General features: G+C 56.9%; 2 protein-coding genes across 2 annotated transcripts; one reads left to right on the top strand and one right to left on the bottom strand.

Annotated features, from left to right (window-relative positions):
* Window positions 1-563: 563 nt before the first annotated feature.
* SLC5A2 (solute carrier family 5 member 2) lies at window positions 564-5,800 on the top strand. Its single transcript, XM_062179649.1, has 14 exons — window positions 564-689; window positions 1,219-1,290; window positions 1,370-1,474; window positions 1,846-2,010; window positions 2,250-2,355; window positions 2,718-2,798; window positions 2,929-3,158; window positions 3,445-3,580; window positions 3,787-3,894; window positions 3,979-4,129; window positions 4,228-4,396; window positions 4,475-4,690; window positions 5,356-5,485; window positions 5,574-5,800. The coding sequence occupies exons 1-14, from the start codon at window positions 564-566 to the stop codon at window positions 5,798-5,800; spliced, it is 2,022 nt and encodes a 673-aa protein (XP_062035633.1).
* On the bottom strand, window positions 4,846-18,904 carry RUSF1 (RUS family member 1). The gene is made up of 13 exons (XM_062179650.1): window positions 18,572-18,904; window positions 18,260-18,374; window positions 13,289-13,334; window positions 12,254-12,286; window positions 12,045-12,150; window positions 10,210-10,311; window positions 8,304-8,374; window positions 8,041-8,225; window positions 7,902-7,959; window positions 7,488-7,558; window positions 6,786-6,929; window positions 6,583-6,660; window positions 4,846-6,146 (listed from the first exon to the last, which is right to left on the bottom strand). Exons 1-13 carry the CDS (start codon window positions 18,860-18,862, stop codon window positions 6,049-6,051), a joined length of 1,398 nt encoding a protein of 465 aa, XP_062035634.1. The 5' UTR covers window positions 18,863-18,904; the 3' UTR covers window positions 4,846-6,048.
* Window positions 18,905-19,798: the final 894 nt, after the last annotated feature.

The following is a 19,798-nucleotide window of genomic DNA, read 5'->3' as shown; positions in this document are numbered from 1 at the left end:
TGCCATGCCCCAAGCCAGGAGCCCAGAACTCCATCCAGGTCTCCCACGTGGCAGGCAGGGGCCCAAGCACTTGGGCCATCATCTGCTGTCACCCAGAATGCATCCACAGGAAGCTGGATAGGAAGCAGAGCATCTGGGCCTGGAGCCTGCACTCTAACATGGCATGCAGCTGTCCCAGGCTGCAGCTTTACCCGCTGTACCACAACTCCTGCCCTTATTGGGGGATCTTGGACAGGAGGGATGACTCAGCACAGATCCTCTCTGGATTGGTCAGAACCTGAGGGCTGACTCACCCAAGTCCCTAGGTCGAAGGGTACACAGCTTTAGGCAAAGAAGTGATCCTGAGCTTGAGGCAGTGGAGAGAGGGTGGAGGTTGCGCCAGGAAATGGTGCTCCCGGGAGCAGCCTTCTGCCTTGATAGGGCCTGATTCAGCTAAATAAAGCTGGGGAGGGGAGGAACAAGCCCCTGGGGGACTTGTCGGCTCACTGCCCCCGAGGTAACCATTAATCCCTCCCCTGGGGGAGTCCAGGGCCTGGTCCCTCAAGGAGCAGATCCTGGGCAGAATGGAGGAACACACGGAGGCAGGCTCCAGACTGGGGCTGGGGGACCAGCGGGCTCTCATCGACAATCCTGCTGACATCGCGGTCATTGCTGCTTATTTCCTGCTGGTCATTGGTGTCGGCTTGTGGGTGAGAAGTTGAGGGGCTGCTGCGGAAGGCTGAGTTTCTGGGGTTTGGGATAAAAGCCTTAGGGAGACCCAGGTGCCGCTGGGGGGAGGGAGAGACTCTGGGCTGGGGGAGGGCAAGTGCCTCTTCCAAGTCTGGTCTACATTCATCTCTCATCTTGCTCCCCTTGGGTTTTGCTAGTTGAGTGGTCAGTGGGTTCTCTTTTGGGGCAACATTTTATAGGGAGAGGCCTCTGCTTCCCTGTCCCTAGTACAACTGGCCAGCAGCCTGGGTCCAAGGCCCCCAGGAAAATCAGGCTGACTCCAGCAATGTTTGGGCTGGAGAAGTTGGCTAAGAGGCTCAGGGCCTGGGTGGCTCTGGGTACCTGGCAGGTGGCTGGGGGATGGGGTGCAAACAATCAGGGGAGTTGAGGGCAGTTAATCTTCAGCCTGAGACAAGGCTGAGGAATGTGTTGAGGAGGCTAATGAGCTAATGAGGTCCAAAGATGTGCCTCAAACCCCAATCTCTCCCTCCCCCAACTTCTACCCCCCAGTCCATGTGCAGAACCAACAGAGGCACCGTGGGTGGCTACTTCCTGGCAGGACGAAGCATGGTGTGGTGGCCGGTAAGAGGGGCTGGGCCAGGGAAGGGAGGGGGCCCAGGGGACCATTGCCTGGCTCAATTCCCATCTCCCGCCCATCTAGGTCGGGGCCTCTCTCTTTGCTAGCAATATCGGCAGTGGCCACTTTGTGGGCCTGGCGGGGACCGGTGCTGCAAACGGCTTGGCTGTGGCTGGATTTGAGTGGAATGTGAGACCTTTTTTTTTTTTTTTTAATTGACAATAACCCCATCCGCAGCTGGCTGTGCTTCAGTTCTTGAGCAGGGAGTGGGAGGAATACAGGGACTCTCTTGGGAGGGGCTGGCCAGGGATGATGGCTAGGGAGAGAGCAAAGAGGCCCAGGAATGTGTCAAACGAGCATCCCTTGAATGCCCAGGGTCCAGGGCAGTCCTGCGCAGTTGTCCGCTGGGCGGCGCCAAGGATGACCCTTCTCAGGGTCATCCGTGGCACCTTCCAAAGCAAACATCTCCTGGAGCCTTCTGGGTCGAGGGCAGGCTCAGGGCAGGCTCGCAGGCACCGACACCGAGACACCCTTGTCTGTCTGTCGCGCAATGCCCGCAGGCGCTGTTCGTGGTGCTGCTCCTGGGTTGGCTGTTCGCGCCGGTGTACCTGACCGCAGGCGTCATTACGATGCCGCAGTACCTGCGCAAGCGCTTCGGCGGCCATCGGATCCGCCTCTACCTGTCCGTGCTCTCGCTTTTTCTGTACATCTTCACCAAGATCTCGGTGCGCACGCGCGGTGGGCAGGGCGGGATCCTAGCAGGCCCCGGGCCCACCTAGTGGAGGTCGCCGGAGAGCCTGGGGAGAGATGGCTGAGGGTCCGTGGAAGGAGCCGCGGCCGTGGTGGGTGGGCCCTGGGAACCTTGGCGGTGTGGTAGGGTCGTGGCCCACACGGGAAGGGGACCTGGGTCAGCGCTCAGGCCCGGGAGTCCTGACCTCTGGGCTCCCTCCTTCCTTCCTCCAAGGTGGACATGTTCTCCGGGGCGGTGTTTATTCAGCAGGCTCTAGGCTGGAACATTTACGCTTCGGTCATCGCGCTCCTGGGCATCACCATGGTTTACACCGTGACAGGTGGCCTGCGGGAGGTGGAGCTGCGGGCGGGGCTTCGGGGAGCCTGATGCTAAGGCGGGCTTAAGGGCCCAGCCAGGATAGCATGGAGCTGAAGCTTAGACCTTAGAAAGTCACTCTCTCCTACTGCTCAGAGAAGCAACTGGGACCTGGTAGAGGCTTGGAGAGGGGTCTCGCGGGGGGATGTCTGCCCAAGAGAGCATCAGCGGAGCCTCAAACTCAGCGATTCTCTGCTCACTGAGCCCTGCTTCCTGGTGCCCAAGAGCACGACCAACAGTGACACTGGGCCGGTCATTTTGAAATTCATTCTCCCAATTTATGAGGTCACCAGCTGGGCTGTCCCCACTGACGCAGGCCTGTTGCAGGAGGGCTAGCAGCGCTGATGTACACAGACACGGTGCAGACCTTTGTCATCATCGCGGGGGCCTTCATCCTCACCGGTTACGGTAGGGGGCACAGCCAGCAGGGGACGGCACCGGGGTTGAGGGCAGAGAGGGTCTCCACCTTGGGGCAGGGACATCGCGCATCCCTGGCACGTGGGTCCTAAGCAGGACTCTGGCACCGGTGCCCACACAGCCTTCCACGAGGTGGGCGGGTATTCCGGGCTCTTCGACAAATACATGGGAGCGATGACTACACTGACGGTGTCCGAGGACCCGGCTGTGGGCAACATCTCCAGCTCCTGCTACCGACCCCGGCCCGACTCCTATCATCTGCTCCGGGACCCTGTGACGGGGGACCTACCATGGCCCGCGCTGCTCCTGGGGCTCACCATCGTCTCGGGCTGGTACTGGTGCAGTGACCAGGTGTGCCATCAGGGCTTGGGCAGCGGAGGCTGGGTTGGAGCAGAGCCCTAACTTCTAGGGGGCGGAGCTAAGACAGGTGCAGCCTGAGGGGTAGGAACCAAGCCAGGGTGGCGCTAAACCAGATGGAGCTGGATGCTGTTGATCCCTAAGGCAGGATCTGAGAAAGGAGATGAGGCTGGGCCAGACGCTGAATTAGTGGGGTCGGGAGGCTGCGGGAGAGGAAGACCCAGGCAGGGGGGTTCAGGGAGCCAAGGCAGGGAGTTGAACCTCCCCTCCCCCGTCGCAGGTCATAGTGCAGCGCTGCCTGGCCGGGAGGAACCTGACTCACATCAAGGCAGGCTGCATCTTGTGCGGCTACCTGAAGCTGACGCCTATGTTCCTCATGGTCATGCCAGGCATGATCAGCCGCATCCTTTACCCTGGTAACGTACGCACCCTCACCCCGCACGCAGCCTTGGGTCCCGTCCAGTCCCCTTTTTTGTGCAAGAATCAGGGTGCCCGTCTCCCAGCCCTGCCTCCCATGAGGCGCCCCTTCTACCCTCTGCTAGGATTCCCACCTCCTGCTTCAGGGGAGCTCAGATCCCAGTCTAGGACCGCTCCTAGCCGCGCAGTGGCCTCTTTCCTGCAGACGAGGTGGCGTGCGTGGCGCCCGAGGTGTGTAAGCGCGTGTGTGGCACGGAAGTGGGCTGCTCCAACATCGCCTATCCGCGGCTCGTCGTGAAGCTCATGCCCAACGGTGAGGGCGGGCGCCTGGAGAGCACACCCCTAGCCAAGCCCCCCCACCCCCGCCCCCGCCTCACGGCTCCTGTCGCCCTCACAGGTCTGCGCGGACTCATGCTGGCGGTCATGCTGGCCGCGCTCATGTCTTCACTGGCCTCCATCTTCAACAGCAGCAGCACCCTCTTCACCATGGACATCTACACACGCCTGCGGCCCCGCGCCGGCGAAGGCGAGCTGCTGCTAGTAGGACGGTGCGGCCCGGGCTCCCGACTCCTGCCGCGCAATGCTCAGCCCGGGTGGAAGGCACCAAGCACCCTGGCTACAACCTCCCGCTGGCTTCCCATGGCAGGCTCTGGGTGGTGTTCATCGTGGCGGTGTCGGTGGCCTGGCTACCTGTGGTGCAGGCGGCGCAGGGCGGGCAGCTCTTCGATTACATCCAGTCTGTTTCCAGCTACTTGGCACCGCCTGTGTCTGCCGTCTTCGTGCTGGCGCTCTTCGTGCCGCGCGTTAATGAGAAGGTGCGCATCGTTCCTGGTTGGCGACCTTGGGACAGGATTTGGTAGTCCTGAGCCGGCTGATTCCGTCATCCCCCACAGGGCGCCTTCTGGGGACTGATAGGGGGCCTGCTAATGGGCCTGGCACGCCTTATTCCCGAGTTCTCCTTCGGCACGGGCAGCTGCGTGCGACCCTCCGCTTGCCCGGCGTTCCTGTGCCGGGTGCACTACCTCTACTTCGCCATTGTGCTCTTCTTCTGCTCGGGCCTCCTCATCATCATCGTCTCCTTGTGCACCGCACCCATCCCACGCAAGCACGTAAGTGGCAGCCTCTGGGTGGCCTGGGGGCCCCAAATATGCCCCACTGCGAGCCAGAACCACCGTCGCCACCCCCATCTTCTTCCAGCCCCACCTGTGGGGAGAACTCAGGTTCTGCCTGTTTGTGGCTGTGAGGTTGGCAGACTGGGGTCCAGAGCAAGCCTGTTTTTATTTCAATGACATTTATTTCAAGTGGTTTGGGAGGAGGGAGCCTGAAGATTTTAGAAGGCTGCTAATTAAAGCTCCACTCCCCTCCCAAGCCAATCCAACATAGCCTTTGGAACCCGACCCACAGGACCTTGCTGGTGGCTGAGACAGAGTGCCCTCCTGAGAGCTCACAAACGCTTCGGTTTTGTGCAGCTGCAGGGCAGGGCTGAGCGAGTGGGGGAGGGGCGGGACAGAAATGGTGGGCCAGGAAGGATGGGTGGGATGCCACAGCAGCAGGAGGAAACCGAACAGACCAGAGTGCTGAGTCCAGTTCCGGGTGCAGACAGCAGGCTTGAGGTGATGAAGGTCTGAGTGAGCTGAGCCTGGGTTGGGTGTGCACTGGATAGAGGGTGGGCAGTCCCAGGGCTGGTGTGACAATGAGGACAAGAGACCTCAGGACCCGGGCCTGGGCTGGGAGAACAGGACTCCCACTCGGCCCCTGCTCCCACCCTCCCCAGCTCCACCGCCTGGTTTTCAGTCTGCGGCACAGCAAGGAGGAACGGGAGGACCTGGATGCTGACGAGCTGGAAGCCCCGGCCTCTCCCCCTGTCCAGAACGGGCGCCCAGAGCACGCAGTGGAGATGGAAGGTATGGGACTGATCAGGGAGGGGTGCTAAGGAGGGGGAGCTGGGGGCAAGCTCCCTCAAACTCACTGGCGGGCCTCAATTTCCCTCAGAGCCCCAGGCCCCGGGCCCAGGCCTGTTCCGCCAGTGCTTGCTGTGGTTCTGTGGAATGAACAGGGGCAAGGCAGGTGGCCCCGCACCCCCTACCCAGGAAGAGGAGGCTGCAGCAGCCAGGCGGCTGGAGGACATCAACGAGGACCCGCGCTGGTCCCGGGTGGTCAACCTCAATGCCCTGCTCATGATGGCCGTGGCCATGTTTTTCTGGGGCTTTTATGCCTAGGGCCAACTGTGTTGGGCATCACGAGCCACAGGTCAGGACAGGGCTGGCCAGACAGTGAGCGGGGATCGGGAGCCTGCAGCAGTCCCCGGAAAGGGGGAAGGGGCAGAAGCGGTATGGGAAGGCCCAGTCCATTTGATTGGCAGTCACTTCCACGAGGCCTCGGCCAAGCTGCCCTAATGGTTTCCCTCAGCAAAAATAAAGCAGCCGTTTCCACAAGCTGCCGTGGCCGGTGTCCTTGTCCGGGCTGCTCACGAGACCTTCTTTTCCGGAGTCTGGAGCCACGAGGCCCTCCACTCATCCACCTCAAGCTGGTGCTTCTCGGTCTTCCAGCCGGCAGCCTGCAGCCCTGGGGGAGAGGTCAGGGTGCTGCTGAGAATGCTGGGGAGGAGACTGCAGGCTGGCCCTGGCCCTGGGGAGGCGGGGAAGGAGGACACGGGCCAGGTGCTTAGGCTTCCGGGGCGACCTGGGCTGCCTTCCCTTCTGGCATAAAAGAGGTGAAAACTTCACCTGCTGACAGCAAGAATTCACCGAACTAGCACAAGGAAAATGCTAGAATGGAGGAAGTGCTGCACAAAAGATCACCATCAGTCAGCGGGAGCCCCTCTCCACCCCCACCTCCCAAAAGCCAACCAGGATTACACAGTCTGTCAGCGCGACACAGCTCCAGACACCGTCCTATAGAGGGGGGACTGGGTCCCTGAACCTCAGAACACCCAGAAAAGCCAGGTAGGTGGGAGAGCGGGGGAGAAGGCAGCAGAGAGCTGGGGGCTCAAGGATGTTACCTTTCAAGAACTTTGGGAACAGCTTGTCCAACACCTTGTGCGTCTCCTTCACGACCACCCAGCTATCTTTCTCAGGACCTGGGGTGCACAACCAGCAATTCTACAGCCCTCCAGGGGCACAGGCGGTACTTCCCCCCCCCCTGCCCCCCACGCCACTCTACTCCACTCCACGTCATGAGTGGTCCAGTTTATGAGGCCCTCACCTGCCCGCACCCAGCTCCTCAGCTCCTCCAGCTCTCCTGGAAGGGGTCCATCTCCCCGCAAGGCTCCCAGCACCAGCCCGTGTGTGGCGGCTCTTAGGACGGTCTCAGGGCCTGCCATCTGGCTCAGAACTACCTGCACCTGGTCTGGAGAGAGCCCGGGCAGACGGGTAGCAGGGAGGGGCCGCCTCCCACCCTCAACCCATCCCCCCTGCTTCACGTCTGTCTGCCCCAGGGGGCTGAGCTGGCCCTGGAAGGCCATCTTCTCACTATTTCCTCCCCACTTCACTTCCTGCGCCCCCCTCCCCACAGTGTTCTGGCCAAACAGAAATTCCCAATTCCCAAATACTACTTCACCGCAGCTCAGTGAGGTGGGCTTATTTTGCACTTCTTTAGTGGCTACTGAGAATAAGCACCTTTAACCTATAACCAGTAGTATCAGTAAACTCAGGGACTTGTTCCCCCAAGAAGAGTGGCTCCCCAGGGACAACGCACCCAGTGCCTTTCTTTAACCACCTTATTTGATCCTCAGATTAACACTGTGGGAGATAAGGCAGGCACTGTTAGCACCACCTTGCTGCACCGGGGCAGCAGCTCTAAGTCCTAGTCTGGAGCACCCCCCGCCCGGGACACCAGCGGCCTCCAGCTGGTCCAAGGTCTGGGTCCAGGCCCCAGTCAAGGGCTGGGAGGATGTGCCCCACTTACTTCGTGACTGGTCCCAGCAGAGGAGGTAGGGCTCCTGGTGCCCCTCAACCAACTGCTGCAGCTCAGACACACTGGCAGGGAAGAGAGTGCAGTGGGGAAGCCGAGAAGGAAGGCCACAGACAGCTGTCAGTGCCACTGGGCGCACTTCCAGCATCTTTCCGTCACTCACCCCCCTCCACCTAGCCCAGCCTTTCTCTTGTACCCAGCCATCCATGCTCCCCATCCACCCATCCTTCCTACCCCCAACAAACACATCCCTGTACCTCCTCTGAGGCACACACCCTGCTGCCCCACCTCCCACACACACTGAACCCCAGGTTTATTCAGACGGGGGATACAGCTGGGAAGCCACTGTGTGACCCACCCAGGAGCCTGACGGCAGCTGTGAGGAGTGGGAGGCACTGGGCCGCTCACCTGGAGACCAAACAGTGTAGAGGGACCCCCAGGGATAGAGCTGGAGATGGTGAGAAACCTATGGGAAGCTGGAATCAGGATGCTGGGCAGCGGGGAGAGGCTGGGGAGACACAGGCCTCGGGACGAGGGGTTGAGTCACCTGTCCACAGCGGCTCCATATGATTGGCTGGCGTGGGGTCAAGTACCTCCCCCTGCTGAAGAAAGTGCTTCAGGACCAGCCGCAGCCGGCTTTCGTTCAAGGTCTCCATGACAAGGGCTCGGACGGCCCGGTAGTTGGCGTAGATGTGGAGGGCAGTGAGGAGGAAGAAACACCCGAGGCTGACGCTGGGGAAGACAGGGTGAGGTGGCCAGTGCGGGCGGCGGCCCAGCCGGCACCAACTCCGGCCCTTGCTCCCGGCTTACCTAGGGCAACCTGACACCAGGGGAAGCATCAAGAGGCTGACCAGGAGCCCTGCCAGGTTCACCAGTGTCTCCTGGAAGATGGCAGAGGGGTCGGGAGCTAGAGGGCACCCTCCACACCAAACGCCCCTGAGTGCTTCCAGCACTCTCCTCCCGCTCCAAGGCCTCCCGCGGCCCCTTCCTCTGAGGGGGCTGCCAAGTACATTCTTAAGATTTTTGGGGAGTGAGCTGTCAATGGAAAGAAACCAGCCGCTCCTCAGCCGGGGCACACACACAGCCTCTGGAACACACCTTTGATTGGCAAGACTCATCTCTGTAGCCCACACTCAGAGACTCATTCCCCTGTGAGTGGGTGACAATTCTTACTGGTGGCTTGCAAAGGTCAAACCTGGAGATGCCTTAGTGTGCAGACAAATCCACAGAGGGCTCAAGGAACCACACAGGAAGAGAAAGAACCAGACCAAACCTTTCCCCTCGCCAATCTGTTATCAGACCCTCTGATGGCTGGACTGAGGTCACCCCAGGGGAAAAGACCCTCAGCTCCCTGCCCTTAGCTCGTCATGAAAAAGGAAACTGGACTGGTGACGCTGACCACTAACGCCCCGGGAAGAGTCAGTCTTGGCACAGAGGGGGCCTTAGGTAGACAGCTCTCCTCCCTCAGCCCTCGTGGGCTAAGGGCATAAAGGCCGAGGGTGTGGCAGTGAACTGGGGTCAGGGACCTGGGGGGCTCAGGAGCAGAAGGTGGGAACAGTCACTCCCAGCAGCTGTATCGAGGGGCAACAAGGAGACATCAGCAGCAGGTGGGGTGAGGCACCTGTGCCAGGCCGCCCTGTGACGTGATGCTGCTATGGACTGAGAAAGTCTAGAGCCTTTGGAAGGAACAGCCCGGGAGTGGGGGTAGTGCTTGGCACCAGCAAGAGCGCAGGTGAGAGCTGGCACAAAGCCAGGGGACCCTGAAGAGGACAGCCCAGGATGTGCAATTCCTCCCCATCCCCACGCCCAACCCCATGGCCTCCAGATCTAGGGCCAGGGGAAGTTAAGGGGAAAAACTGGTTCAGTCATTTCCTGAGAGAAGGGACTTGTCCAAGGGCACTCAGGGGTACTGGACCTCTCTGTGCTCCATTTCCTCAACTGAAATGGCCACAAGAAGTCCTTTCTTGCACAAGACCATCACAAGGACTTAATGAGTTCACAGACATGAAATACTTGGCACGTGGTTAACGACTAGTTACTATCAGCTTGTGTCACTATTAGGTCAGAAAGTAGGACTGGAGAGAACGGAGGTTTCCAAATTGTTTTAGTGTCAAAAGAAAACTACCTTGGACTTCCGGGATCCCCGGCCTTATGCTCCCCATCTGTTAGCCCCAGGTGGCAACCCAGCCACCTTGCAGGGCTGGAAAGGGTTAAATTGTTCTATACACACGAGCGCTTAGCACAGGGGCTGGGGGAATCTAGTGCTTGCAGGTTTGGTCTGAGGGGTGTATACTGGTCAGGTGGACCAACCTGGTCAGCAGAGCTTGCTAAACTGCTGAGTGGACACCTCCGGCCAGTGACCCTGATGAACCCACATGCTGAACACCTTCTGACTTGCCAAGAGCTTCACATGGGGGCCCTCATGTGATCAGAACAGTCAGCTCCCAGGTTGGGGCAGCGCCCACAGGGCAAGGGCAGGGGCAGGGGCTCACTCCTGGCCATGCACACACAGTGGGCAGGGCTATGAGCATTCGTGGACCTGCCGCCACCAGAGCCCAACAATAGATGCTCAGAGTCCGAGCACACAGCACTTAGGTTCCTTCCCCTCCCTCCCACCCGGGGGTGCTCAGGTGCTTCTCTCCTGACCACCCAGTGTCACTTGGCCTGCAGCCCCTGCTATCCCCAGCACACACTCCCTCCGCTCCTGGCTGCTCACCTGGCTGCTATCCTTAGCGGACACGTCGGCCATGTTGTTCCTGCGGGCCTGGTGCACGGTCAGCGCGGCCCGCGTGGCCCCACCAGCCACGCTCACAATGCACTGGGTGGACAGAGGGAAGGGCATGGGTCAGGGCAGCCACATGGTGCGCACAACACAAGCGTTTCAGTGGACCAGCCATGTGAGAGGACCAGGCCTCGAGTGACCCCAGGGCAAATTCCTGAATGCTGTCCTTGCATGTGGTTCCCACCACGCACTTCCTCTCAGCTCACCTCCCATCTCGTTCCAGAAGAAAGCTGAAGTCCTTCCTGCACTATCCCCTGTAGACCTAGTCGCAAGGAAACTCAATTTCCTTCCCCAGGGCAGAGGCCCCAAGGTCACTCTTCGCCCAGAAGGTCCCCCTCCTCCAACTCCTACTTTGGCTGCGTCCTCTCCACTGACCAGCAACCAGGCCCAGCCTGGCTTCCCACTTCACGTGGCGTTCCCCCTAACCTGTAATTCTATTACAATTCCTGGCCCCATGAAGCCCTGGCCGGCCTAGCAAGCCAGTCCAAAACGTATGCCGGTGGCTCTGACTGAACCCCCAGGGCACCCAAAATCTCTTCCTCTGAGATCTCATGGCGGCAAAGGTCTCTGGTCACTCTCATTCATCCCACATCTCACTACACGTCTTTCAGATGCCAATACAGAAGGAGGTGCTGCAGTACAAGTTAAACATGGGCCCTGCCCTCATGCAGCAGAGATCAACAGATGACAAACCAGTTACTCCATAGACAGAGAAAGCTTACACAGCCAAGAGAAATGCAGGACAAAAAAGAGGCTGGAGCGACTGGCAGGGAGTGGACCACGGCAAGTCCTGTGAGCCTTGCCAAACGTTTATCCTAAGAGAAACAGGGCAGGGAGCTGCCTTGACCTGACTCCCATTTGTAAAGGATTATTGGGCCGCTCTGACAAGGACAAAGGAGGGACGAGAACAGAAGCAGGGACACCACCCAGGAACGCATCGTGCTGTTTCAGCCGAGGTGACAGGGAGGTGGAGGAGTGAATGGGCTGCAGACAGCAAGGAGGGAAAAGCTACAGAGCCGAGTCAAGGTTTAGCTGAAGGTGAGGGGACGGGCAGAGACTGAGGCCCCAAAGGTAGAGGTTAACCCAGAATCTGAAGCACACGTCCAAAGTCGCAATCCTCGGTCCAACCTCTTGGTCCCCAGGGGTGGGGGAAAGGGGTGCTTAGCGCTATGCTCAGGAACTAGCTTGGGTCATCCCAAAGACCCATGTGTTACAGACTGGATCCCCAAAGGCTCATGTTCATGGATTATAGTAACAGCCAAGGGATGAAGAGTGGAAATGTAACCCTGATGCGGTGTCTGAAGGCGGGGCCTTTGGCAAGTGAAGAGACTGCAGTAAGTGGTCAGGGTAGTGCCTCCGTGAGCCAGTCACGGTGGCTTTATAAGGAGAGGCCCTGCAGGCATAGATGAGGGGCAAGCTCCACATCACTCCTCCACACTGGCTCTACCACTCCCACCCACCAGGCTCACCAGATAGTAGAACCAGCTTTGGGCTGGGAACCTCCAAAAACGTAAGCCAAAAAGAAAGCTCCTCCTTCCTCAGTAGCTTGTCTTAGCCATTTTGTTACAGGGATGAAAAGCTGGTTAACACACTGTGCCCAGGGAGTCCTCTACCATAAAGCACCGTTGTACCCAGTATATGGCTGGGTGTGAGAAGAAATGTCTGAACTTGCTCACTCTTCTAGAAGTACCCAGGGCCCAGGGGTGCCCCCACACACAGTATCACCAAGGCAGGTGTCTTGGGCTAGGGGTGTTCCCAAAGGTGGGTACCTTGGCCAGGTTGCTGGTGCTGATGGTCATGGTGAAACAGACTGGGAACACAGGAGCCATAATCTCCAAGAACATGGCAATATCATTGAGGATATCAGCAAAAAGCCTGGGGGAAGGATCAGAGGCCAGAGGTCAGGGGTCAGAGGTAGGAGACCTTCAGAACAGAGGACTCTCCCCCCACCCCCACCCCGGGCCCAGCCCCTCCTCACCTCCACTGCTTCGCGTTACAGTCCAGTTTGCTCCTGTCGGGGAGGAGAGGTTGCTGCAATTCAGATTTTAGGAGGAAACACATCCTGCGGGCAGGGTGGGGAGTCCTAGGCCGTAGTAAGGTCTGAGGGGCCTAGGAAAAACCCACACCTCCAGCTAGAGGCCTATCCCTATACCCTGACCCTGCTGCCTGAATCGTGGTCATCAGCTGGGAGGCCCTGCAGTGATCCCGCAGTGCTGTCCCCCTTACTAACCCATGACATACAAAGGGAAAACCTGACTGTTCCGTGGCTGCTGCCCACCCTCCAGCCAGAGCGAGTAACTGGCCACTGCCTGGAATGCCGGCATCCCATATCGGAGTGAATGGGTTCCAGTCCTAGCTCCCCTCCTGCTATGTTCACCCTGGAGGGAAGCAGGTGATAGCTTGAATAACTGGGTCCTTGACACCCCTGTGGGAGACCTGGATTAATCTCCCAGGTCCCACCTTTGGCCTGGTCTAGCCAGGGCTACTGCAGGCCCGTGAGGAAAGAGCCTGCAGATGGGCGAAGGATCCATCTCTCTTTCTGCCTTTCAAGTAAAATAAATTTAAAAAGAAAGAATCTGTAGCACAGCCTCGAGTTGTAACTTGGAGTCTGGAGGGAAAGGGAGCACTCCTGCATCGGGAGCACACACAGGGCAGCTCTTGAACACTGTGGCCTGGCCTAGGGTTCTGCCCAATAAAGCAGCTTGATGCTGTGGGGACCTCATCTCACTAGCTGCAGGCCATTGGGCTGGCGCAAGCCATTTCCCTCTTCCAGGTGTTCATACCTGTACAACTGCACACACAATGCTACCCTACGATGTTGTCACAAGGGTTAGAGATGGCACACAGAGGGGCTGGGGGCCGCAGGGGAAGCTGGTTAGGGCAGCAAATGTTACTACGGGCAGGTAACATGCTGGGCACTTGGCACATTTATGTCCTGGAACCCTCACCAGTGCAGTGGCTGACTCCCGCCACTGGGGTGTCCTGCGTCCACTGACCAGGAACACAGACTCACCCCTTCCACCAGGCAAAGAGGATGCGGCCCAGCATGCCAGTTGAATCTGGGGAGAGAAGACACCATTGGTAAGGAAGGAGGATGAGACTTGGGAGCTGCGGGGTTTGGCAGTCCCTGGCACTGAAGCGATGGATTCACCCAGAGTTGCTGCCTCGGAAACCTGGCTTGGTTTGGTAAATTCCGGAAGGACACAGTTGCATGAAGGCTCAGAAGTGCCTAGACTTAGTTCCTCGGTATGCACTCAAAAGAACTATGTGTACAAGCATACAGAGAGACATGGACAAGAAATGGTCTTTGCAGCATTGTTCATAACTGGGATAATACAAATGTTCACTGGCAGGAGACCAAAAAAATTAACTCTCGAATGTTCACTCAAACCTCAGCAGTGAAAATCCAATGAACTACAACTATTCACAGCAACACGGATGAATACTAACGTTATAATGTAGTATGAGAGTAACTCAGGGCTGGCACTGTGACGTAGTAGGCTAAGCCTCCACCTGTGGTGCCGGCATCCCATATGCTCACCGGTTCATGTCCCGGCTGCTCCTCTTCTAATGCAGCTCTCTGCTATGGCCTGGGAAAGCAGTAGAAGATAGCCCAAGTACTTGGGTCCCTGCATCCACATGAGAGACCTGGAAGAAACTCCTAGCTCCTGGCTTTGGATCAGCCCAGCTCCAGCCGTTGTGGCCATTTGGGGAGTGAACCAGATGAAGATTTCTCTCTCCCTCTCTGTCTGTAACTCGATCCCTCAAATATAAATAAAATCTTAAAAAAAAAAAAAAGACTAACTCACAAAGACAACACACAGCACAAAATAGTTTTCATAAAGCTCTAAAACAACTCACACTGTATAATTTTTGGGAACATATCTCTATTTGGTAAAACTATTCCAAAAAGCAGGAAATCCTAAGTGGAAAGTTCAGAGGTTACTGTTGATGTTCTAGCTCTTAGGCTAGCAGTGCATTATAGGAGAAATAAAGGATTTGGACTGTGGGTTAGTGACACACACACAGAGGGGGGAGGGCAGAAGGAGGGGCCCACTCAGGCTAGGGAGAATAACCAAGTACCTAGAACCAGCTGGGTGTTCAGTTGCACAACTGCTTCCTGGCTGCTTACTGTGCACCAGGGACTTCCTGAAGCCAGAGGGATACTGCAGTGGCCCAGGAAGTCACAGCTCCAGGCTCAGAATCCAGCCAACAGCAGACAGCTGTCAATATGAAAAATACTGATGCAGACCAGGGATTGGTAAATCATGTGGCTTCCACCTTGTTTTTGTCAAGTTTTATTGGAGCACAGCTATGCTCGTTTGTCTGTGGCTGTTTCTGTGACACAAGAGCTGTGACTGAGACTGGGGCCAGCAAAAGGCAGAATGTTTACCACCTCACCCTCTACAGAAAACCTTGGCAAATTCCAATCCTCCTTTATACTGAGACAGTACCCATTACCGCCAGCAGGGGGATCACGAGGACGAACTGGTAGGGACTCCCCCAGGGGACACTACAAAGGACACAGAGGAAGCAAGACCACAATGGTGATGATATACTGCACTGCAGACAGATGCACTGAGCCCCACCCCCACCCCCGCAGGAGCCTCTATCCTTGGACATGGAGACCCATTTATTCATTTATTTTTATCTACTTGAAAGGCATTCAGAGAGAGAGCGAGCAGAGTGAGAGAGAGAGACTGACTGTCCCATCTGATGGTTCACTGCAACCACTAGGGCTGGGCCAGGCCAAAGCCAGGAGCCCAAAACTCCAGCTGGGACTGCCATGTGGGTAGCAGATGCCCAAGCAGAGTAGTTGGGACTGGAATTGGCATTCTAGTATGGGATGTGGGAATCCCAAGGGGCAGCTTAACCCGCTGTACCACAGCACCTGCCTCACTGAGGCCTTGTAACAGGCAGGCTCACCCAGTTTACTGTCTCTGGGTCCGAGAGAGGCTGCTAAGCACCCTGCGGACACCAGAAACACAGAGGCTCCTCTATTTTCACACAAAAAGCCTCTGAGCTCGGGAGGAATTGTTCCTTCACAGAGGAAGCAACTGAAATTCCAAGAAGACAGGTAAACAACATGGATTTTTCTTTCGAGGAAATTTGGATTTCCAGCTTTTCTGATCTCCCTGAAGACATGCCAATGTCTGGGGCTGCCTTCCTTCCCTGCCACCATCAGCTGGGGCTGGGCAGCATGTGGACAACACGTTCCCATCCAGCCTGCTCTGCTTCCCGGAGCAACACCCATCAGGGTGGCTTCACAGGCCTCCTCTCTCCTGTCAATCACCCTCATCTCTCCCCTTCAAGTACATTCTATTCTCAACAGTTTGCTTTTCCATTTAAGATTCTGGTATTGGATTGGGTTAGTGATTTGGAACATGGCAAGATTACTCTCGCTAACCAAGAGGGAGCCCGCAAGGACAGACTGTATTTTTCTTCCCTTTGCACATTTATTTCCAACCAGATGCATGTCTTCCCTAGGACACTCGACACAAAGGGGGCCCTCTCTGCCCCTCTAATGTCAGTTTCCAGAGCCCGTGTCTGAATCAAGAGGGTGGCGCTCGGACACACTGATGACGCACATCCTGCCTGATATCTGAAAGGCAATCTGTCCATCAGAATAGGAAACGTAATTCTCACCTGCTCTTGCCTCTCTTAGTTAACTGAGCTGTAAGATCTAGAAACTTGGGGCCGGCACTGTGGCACAGTGGGTTAAAGCCCTGGCCTGAAGTGCCGGCATCCCATATGGGCGCCGGTTCGAGTCCCAGCTGCTCCTCTTCCGATCCAGCTCTCTGCTATGGCCTGGGAAAGCAGTAGAAGATGGCCCAAGTGCTTGGGCCCCTGCACCCGCATGGGAGACCCTGAAGAAGCTCCTGGCTCCTGGCTTCGGATCAGCACAGCTCTGGGAGTTGTGGCCAGTTGGGGAGTGAACCATTGGATGGAAGACCTCTCTCTCTCTCTCTCTCTCTCTCTGTCTCTCCTCTCTCTGTGTAACTCTTTCAAATAAATAAATATTAAAAAAAAAAAAAAAGATCTAGAAACTTCTGAGTCTTAAAAAGCAGTCAGCTGTCCACAAGTTGCTATTTGGCTCCACTTTGAAATCCTATTAGGCAAAAGAGTTGCAGCAAAGAGTGAGACTCAGGAGTCCTGGGCCCAAATCCTGGCCCTAAGTGATACTGTGCCTCAATTTCTCCATGTGAAAAGTGAATAATGGCATCCAACATAGCTGGCTGCAGAGATCAAGACCCATATGCATGCCCTATGGTGGGCTGCAAGGAGTCATACCACGTGGGTTGTGACAGTCAACACCGTGTTTCATAGAGATCTGTATCTGAAAAGGATTGTATCAAGAAAGTCCAAAGTTGGCCGGCGCCTCAGCTCACTAGGCTAATCCTCCGCCTGCAGCGCCGGCACTCCGGGTTCTAGTCCCGGTTGCTCCTCTTCCAGTCCAGCTCTCTGCTGTGGCCCGGGAGTGCAGTGGAGGATGGCCCAGATCCTTGGGCCCTGCACCGGCATGGGAGACCAGGAGGAAGCACCTGGCTCCTGGATTCGGATCAGTGCAGCGCACTGGCTGTAGCAGCCACTTGGGGGGTGAATCAACGGAAAAAGGAAGACCTTTCTCTCTGTCTCTCTCTCTCTCTCTCACTGTCTAACTCTGCCTGTCAAAAAAGAAAAAAAAAAAAAAAAAAGAAAGTCCAAGGTAGTTTTGCATACAAAGCCAGGCCCACAATTTTTCCATGTTTGATGGTAATAACCCCATGAAATCCTTTCTAATGAAGGCGGCACCCTTTAGCATCAGTAACACGCTCCAGAGTAAGTGGATATTTTTTCGTATCTTGAAACAGCCTTATTTTTAACCCTAATAACCTGTCTGAGGTGAAAATGTATCTAGGCCACCATGTTGGTGGTGAGATGGGGATGCTTAGAAATGACACAGAAATATTAGCTACTGACCCAAGCCCCAACTTCATTCCGAGCACTTAACCCACAGGAGAGCAATGGACAAGATCCAAAGTAATCCCAGTGTGGTGGAATGAAAACCGACTCTGGAGCTTCACCACCCAAATTTAAAGCCAAGCCTACCACCTAATGTCTATGTGACCCTGGACAGGACACCATGCCTCACTTTCCTCACCTGTAAATGGAGGATAACGGCCACTTGCCACAGAACTATTTGGAAGACTGACAGGGTTTGGGGAGCAGCTGTTGTGGCACAGTGGATGAAGCTGCCACCTGGACCAGCTGCATCTCGTGATCAGGCTCTGATCGAAATACCCTGAGTACCCTCTGGGAAGGGTGCTGAGAGGCGAAGGCCAGTGGACAGGCCAGTGGACAAAGCCACAGGTCCTCTGGGCATGGAACCCCCTCTACTTCTCTCCCTAGGAGGCAGAGGGCAGACACCATCTTTGTTTCTTAGTGATTGTGCACCAAGCCGTACACACCCAGCACACAGTCATTAGGGTTCTCATTCAGGGCACGATTTAGGATCCCAGGAGGGGAAGAGCACCTTTCGTGCTTTCCAGAATCTCCCTTCTCTTCGGGATCAGCCGCGTCCTTTCTTTCTGAAAATAACCCATTCCCACCATCACGGGCAGCGGGCACTTTTATTGGACAAAGTGCATTCTCGTGCAATCCTCCACAGACAGACAAGGTGTAATGGGGAGAGACGGGACCAGGTGATTAGGGGCTCTGAGGTTTGTATGGGGAATGCAGCACGGCTGCTAGATTGCTGTGTGGGATAAGGGTACGCCAGCTGTGAGGGGTAAGACTGGGGTGCGATAAGACACTGTGTGAGATACTGGGGACACTTGGCTCCTGCATGCTACCTCATCACGCAGGAGTTCATAATAATCTCACACCCTTCGGGAGCCCAGGATACTGGCAGAGGCACAAAGGAGGGGCTGGGCTTTGCAATGGGAAGACAAAGAGGCCAAGGCGAGAGCGGCAACCGCTAAGGCTTCCAGGGGGTGCAGCTCACCTTTCACGAGCCAGGTGGCCGTGGCAGCTGAGACAGTGGCTTTTGCGTTCCCCACCCCTAGGCCCAGCAAGACTGCCTGGGTGGCCAGGGAGCCGGAGAGACTGGAAGCAAAGGCCTGGAGAAGAAAAGAGGCGGAGTGAGGAGTGGGCGCTGGGGCACAGAGGTTTACGTCGTCCCCCGCCATCCTTCTTGGTGTGTGGCCTGGGACACGTCACGGCCCCGCTCCGGGCCTCGCTCGCTCGCTTAAATGTGTGGAGACAGCCAGAGCCTGCACAGATCCCTCTCCCATCGCCCTGTGTCCACCGGGCTGACCTGCACAGAATCCCACAGCTGGTAGGGCAGGTAGTCCGGGCTGACGCTCTCAGGGAAGCCCTGCGGCAAGAACACGGCCTGGAGCCCCGAGAGCGTCCGGGAAGCGGTGCTGGGCGAGCCCCCTCCACCCCCATCTGGTTTCGCCTGGAAGACCCGGGAGAACCCCCGCCAGTGCCACCCTCCCGGCTCCCACTGCAGGCTGCCGTCGGCCGCGACGCGACAGCCCCGGGCCGTCCCGGAGCCGAACTGCTCGGAGCACACAGCGGCCCCATGAGCCCCGTCCTCAGCCATCGCGAAGCTCCCCGTCCGAGCCCCGCCGGACGTGGCCACGGTCTCAGCTGCCACGACCACCAGCTTCACTTCCGGCTCGGCGACGGCGGCTGCGGAGGGACAATCTTCCTTCGCGAAGGGCGCGCGGCCCCAGCATCTTGTTAACAGCTGTCCCTAGCTTCCCGGCCCGCCTCCCACGCCCTCGGAGCTGTCGGGCCTTTTATCTCTGTACGGTTTCATGTGGCCTCTGCCCGTCCCGGGGTCCCCTGAATCCCTTGTGACCTGAAAACTTCCAGTAATGGAGAAAAGGAAAGACGATGTCCGGAGAGACAGTTGTGTGTGAGACTTGCTGCAGCCACATCTTTACGCAAGTCCGCGGCTCTCTCTTCCGCAGTGTTGAGGACAGGGACCATATCTTTATTCTTTTATTTCCCCGGTGGCTCGCATGAGGTGTTTCAAGGGCATGTGTGTGAGTGAACGCATGCAGAGCTGCCCAGGATCTGTGTTTCGTTGTTTTTTCCTTCTGGGAGCCCCTGGCCTCCACTAGAAATTCTCTCTAGCTCTGAGCCTGGGGGAATTTGATTTCCGAAACCTCATGCAAGGCTGAGAGAATTCAGTAATAGTGTCAGAAAACAAGAAGTTCTTGTTTATTTAACGGGAGAGGGAGCACAGGAAACCAGAAGTTTAAGACAGGTGTTTCTTTCCCTTCCAGATCACCTTTATCTCTTTTTCCCTCTCCTTCACATGCAGTGCAATATATTTACTCTTAAGAAGAAATTTGCCAAATGCATTCTTTCTTTAAAAAATATTTATGGCCGGCGCCGTGGCTTAACAGGCTAATCCTCCACCTTGCGGCGTTGGCACACCGGGTTCTAGTCCTGGTCGGGGCGCCAGATTCTGTCCCGGTTGCCCCTCTTCCAGTCCAGCTCTCTGCTGTGGCCCGGGAAGGCAGTGGAG

The sequence above is a fragment of the Lepus europaeus genome, chromosome 21 (genome assembly GCF_033115175.1).
Source record: "Lepus europaeus isolate LE1 chromosome 21, mLepTim1.pri, whole genome shotgun sequence".
NCBI classification, from domain to species: Eukaryota; Metazoa; Chordata; class Mammalia; order Lagomorpha; family Leporidae; genus Lepus; species Lepus europaeus.
This window is presented reverse-complemented; position numbering and strand designations above follow the sequence as displayed.

Excerpts from the sequence above, each read along its gene's own strand:
- SLC5A2 (XM_062179649.1), top strand. The coding sequence starts at position 564 with ATGGAGGAACACACGGAGGCAGGCTCCAGACTGGGGCTGGGGGACCAG. Across the intron at positions 690-1,218 it reads TCATTGGTGTCGGCTTGTGG|TCCATGTGCAGAACCAACAG; the intron begins GTGAGAAGTTGA and ends TCTACCCCCCAG. Across the intron at positions 4,691-5,355 it reads CACCCATCCCACGCAAGCAC|CTCCACCGCCTGGTTTTCAG; the intron begins GTAAGTGGCAGC and ends CACCCTCCCCAG.
- RUSF1 (XM_062179650.1), bottom strand. The coding sequence starts at position 18,862 with ATGGCTGAGGACGGGGCTCATGGGGCCGCTGTGTGCTCCGAGCAGTTC. Across the intron at positions 13,335-18,259 it reads GGCCACCTGGCTCGTGAAAG|ATTCAACTGGCATGCTGGGC; the intron begins GTGAGCTGCACC and ends TTCTCTCCCCAG. Across the intron at positions 6,661-6,785 it reads GAGGAGCTGGGTGCGGGCAG|GTCCTGAGAAAGATAGCTGG; the intron begins GTGAGGGCCTCA and ends TGTGCACCCCAG.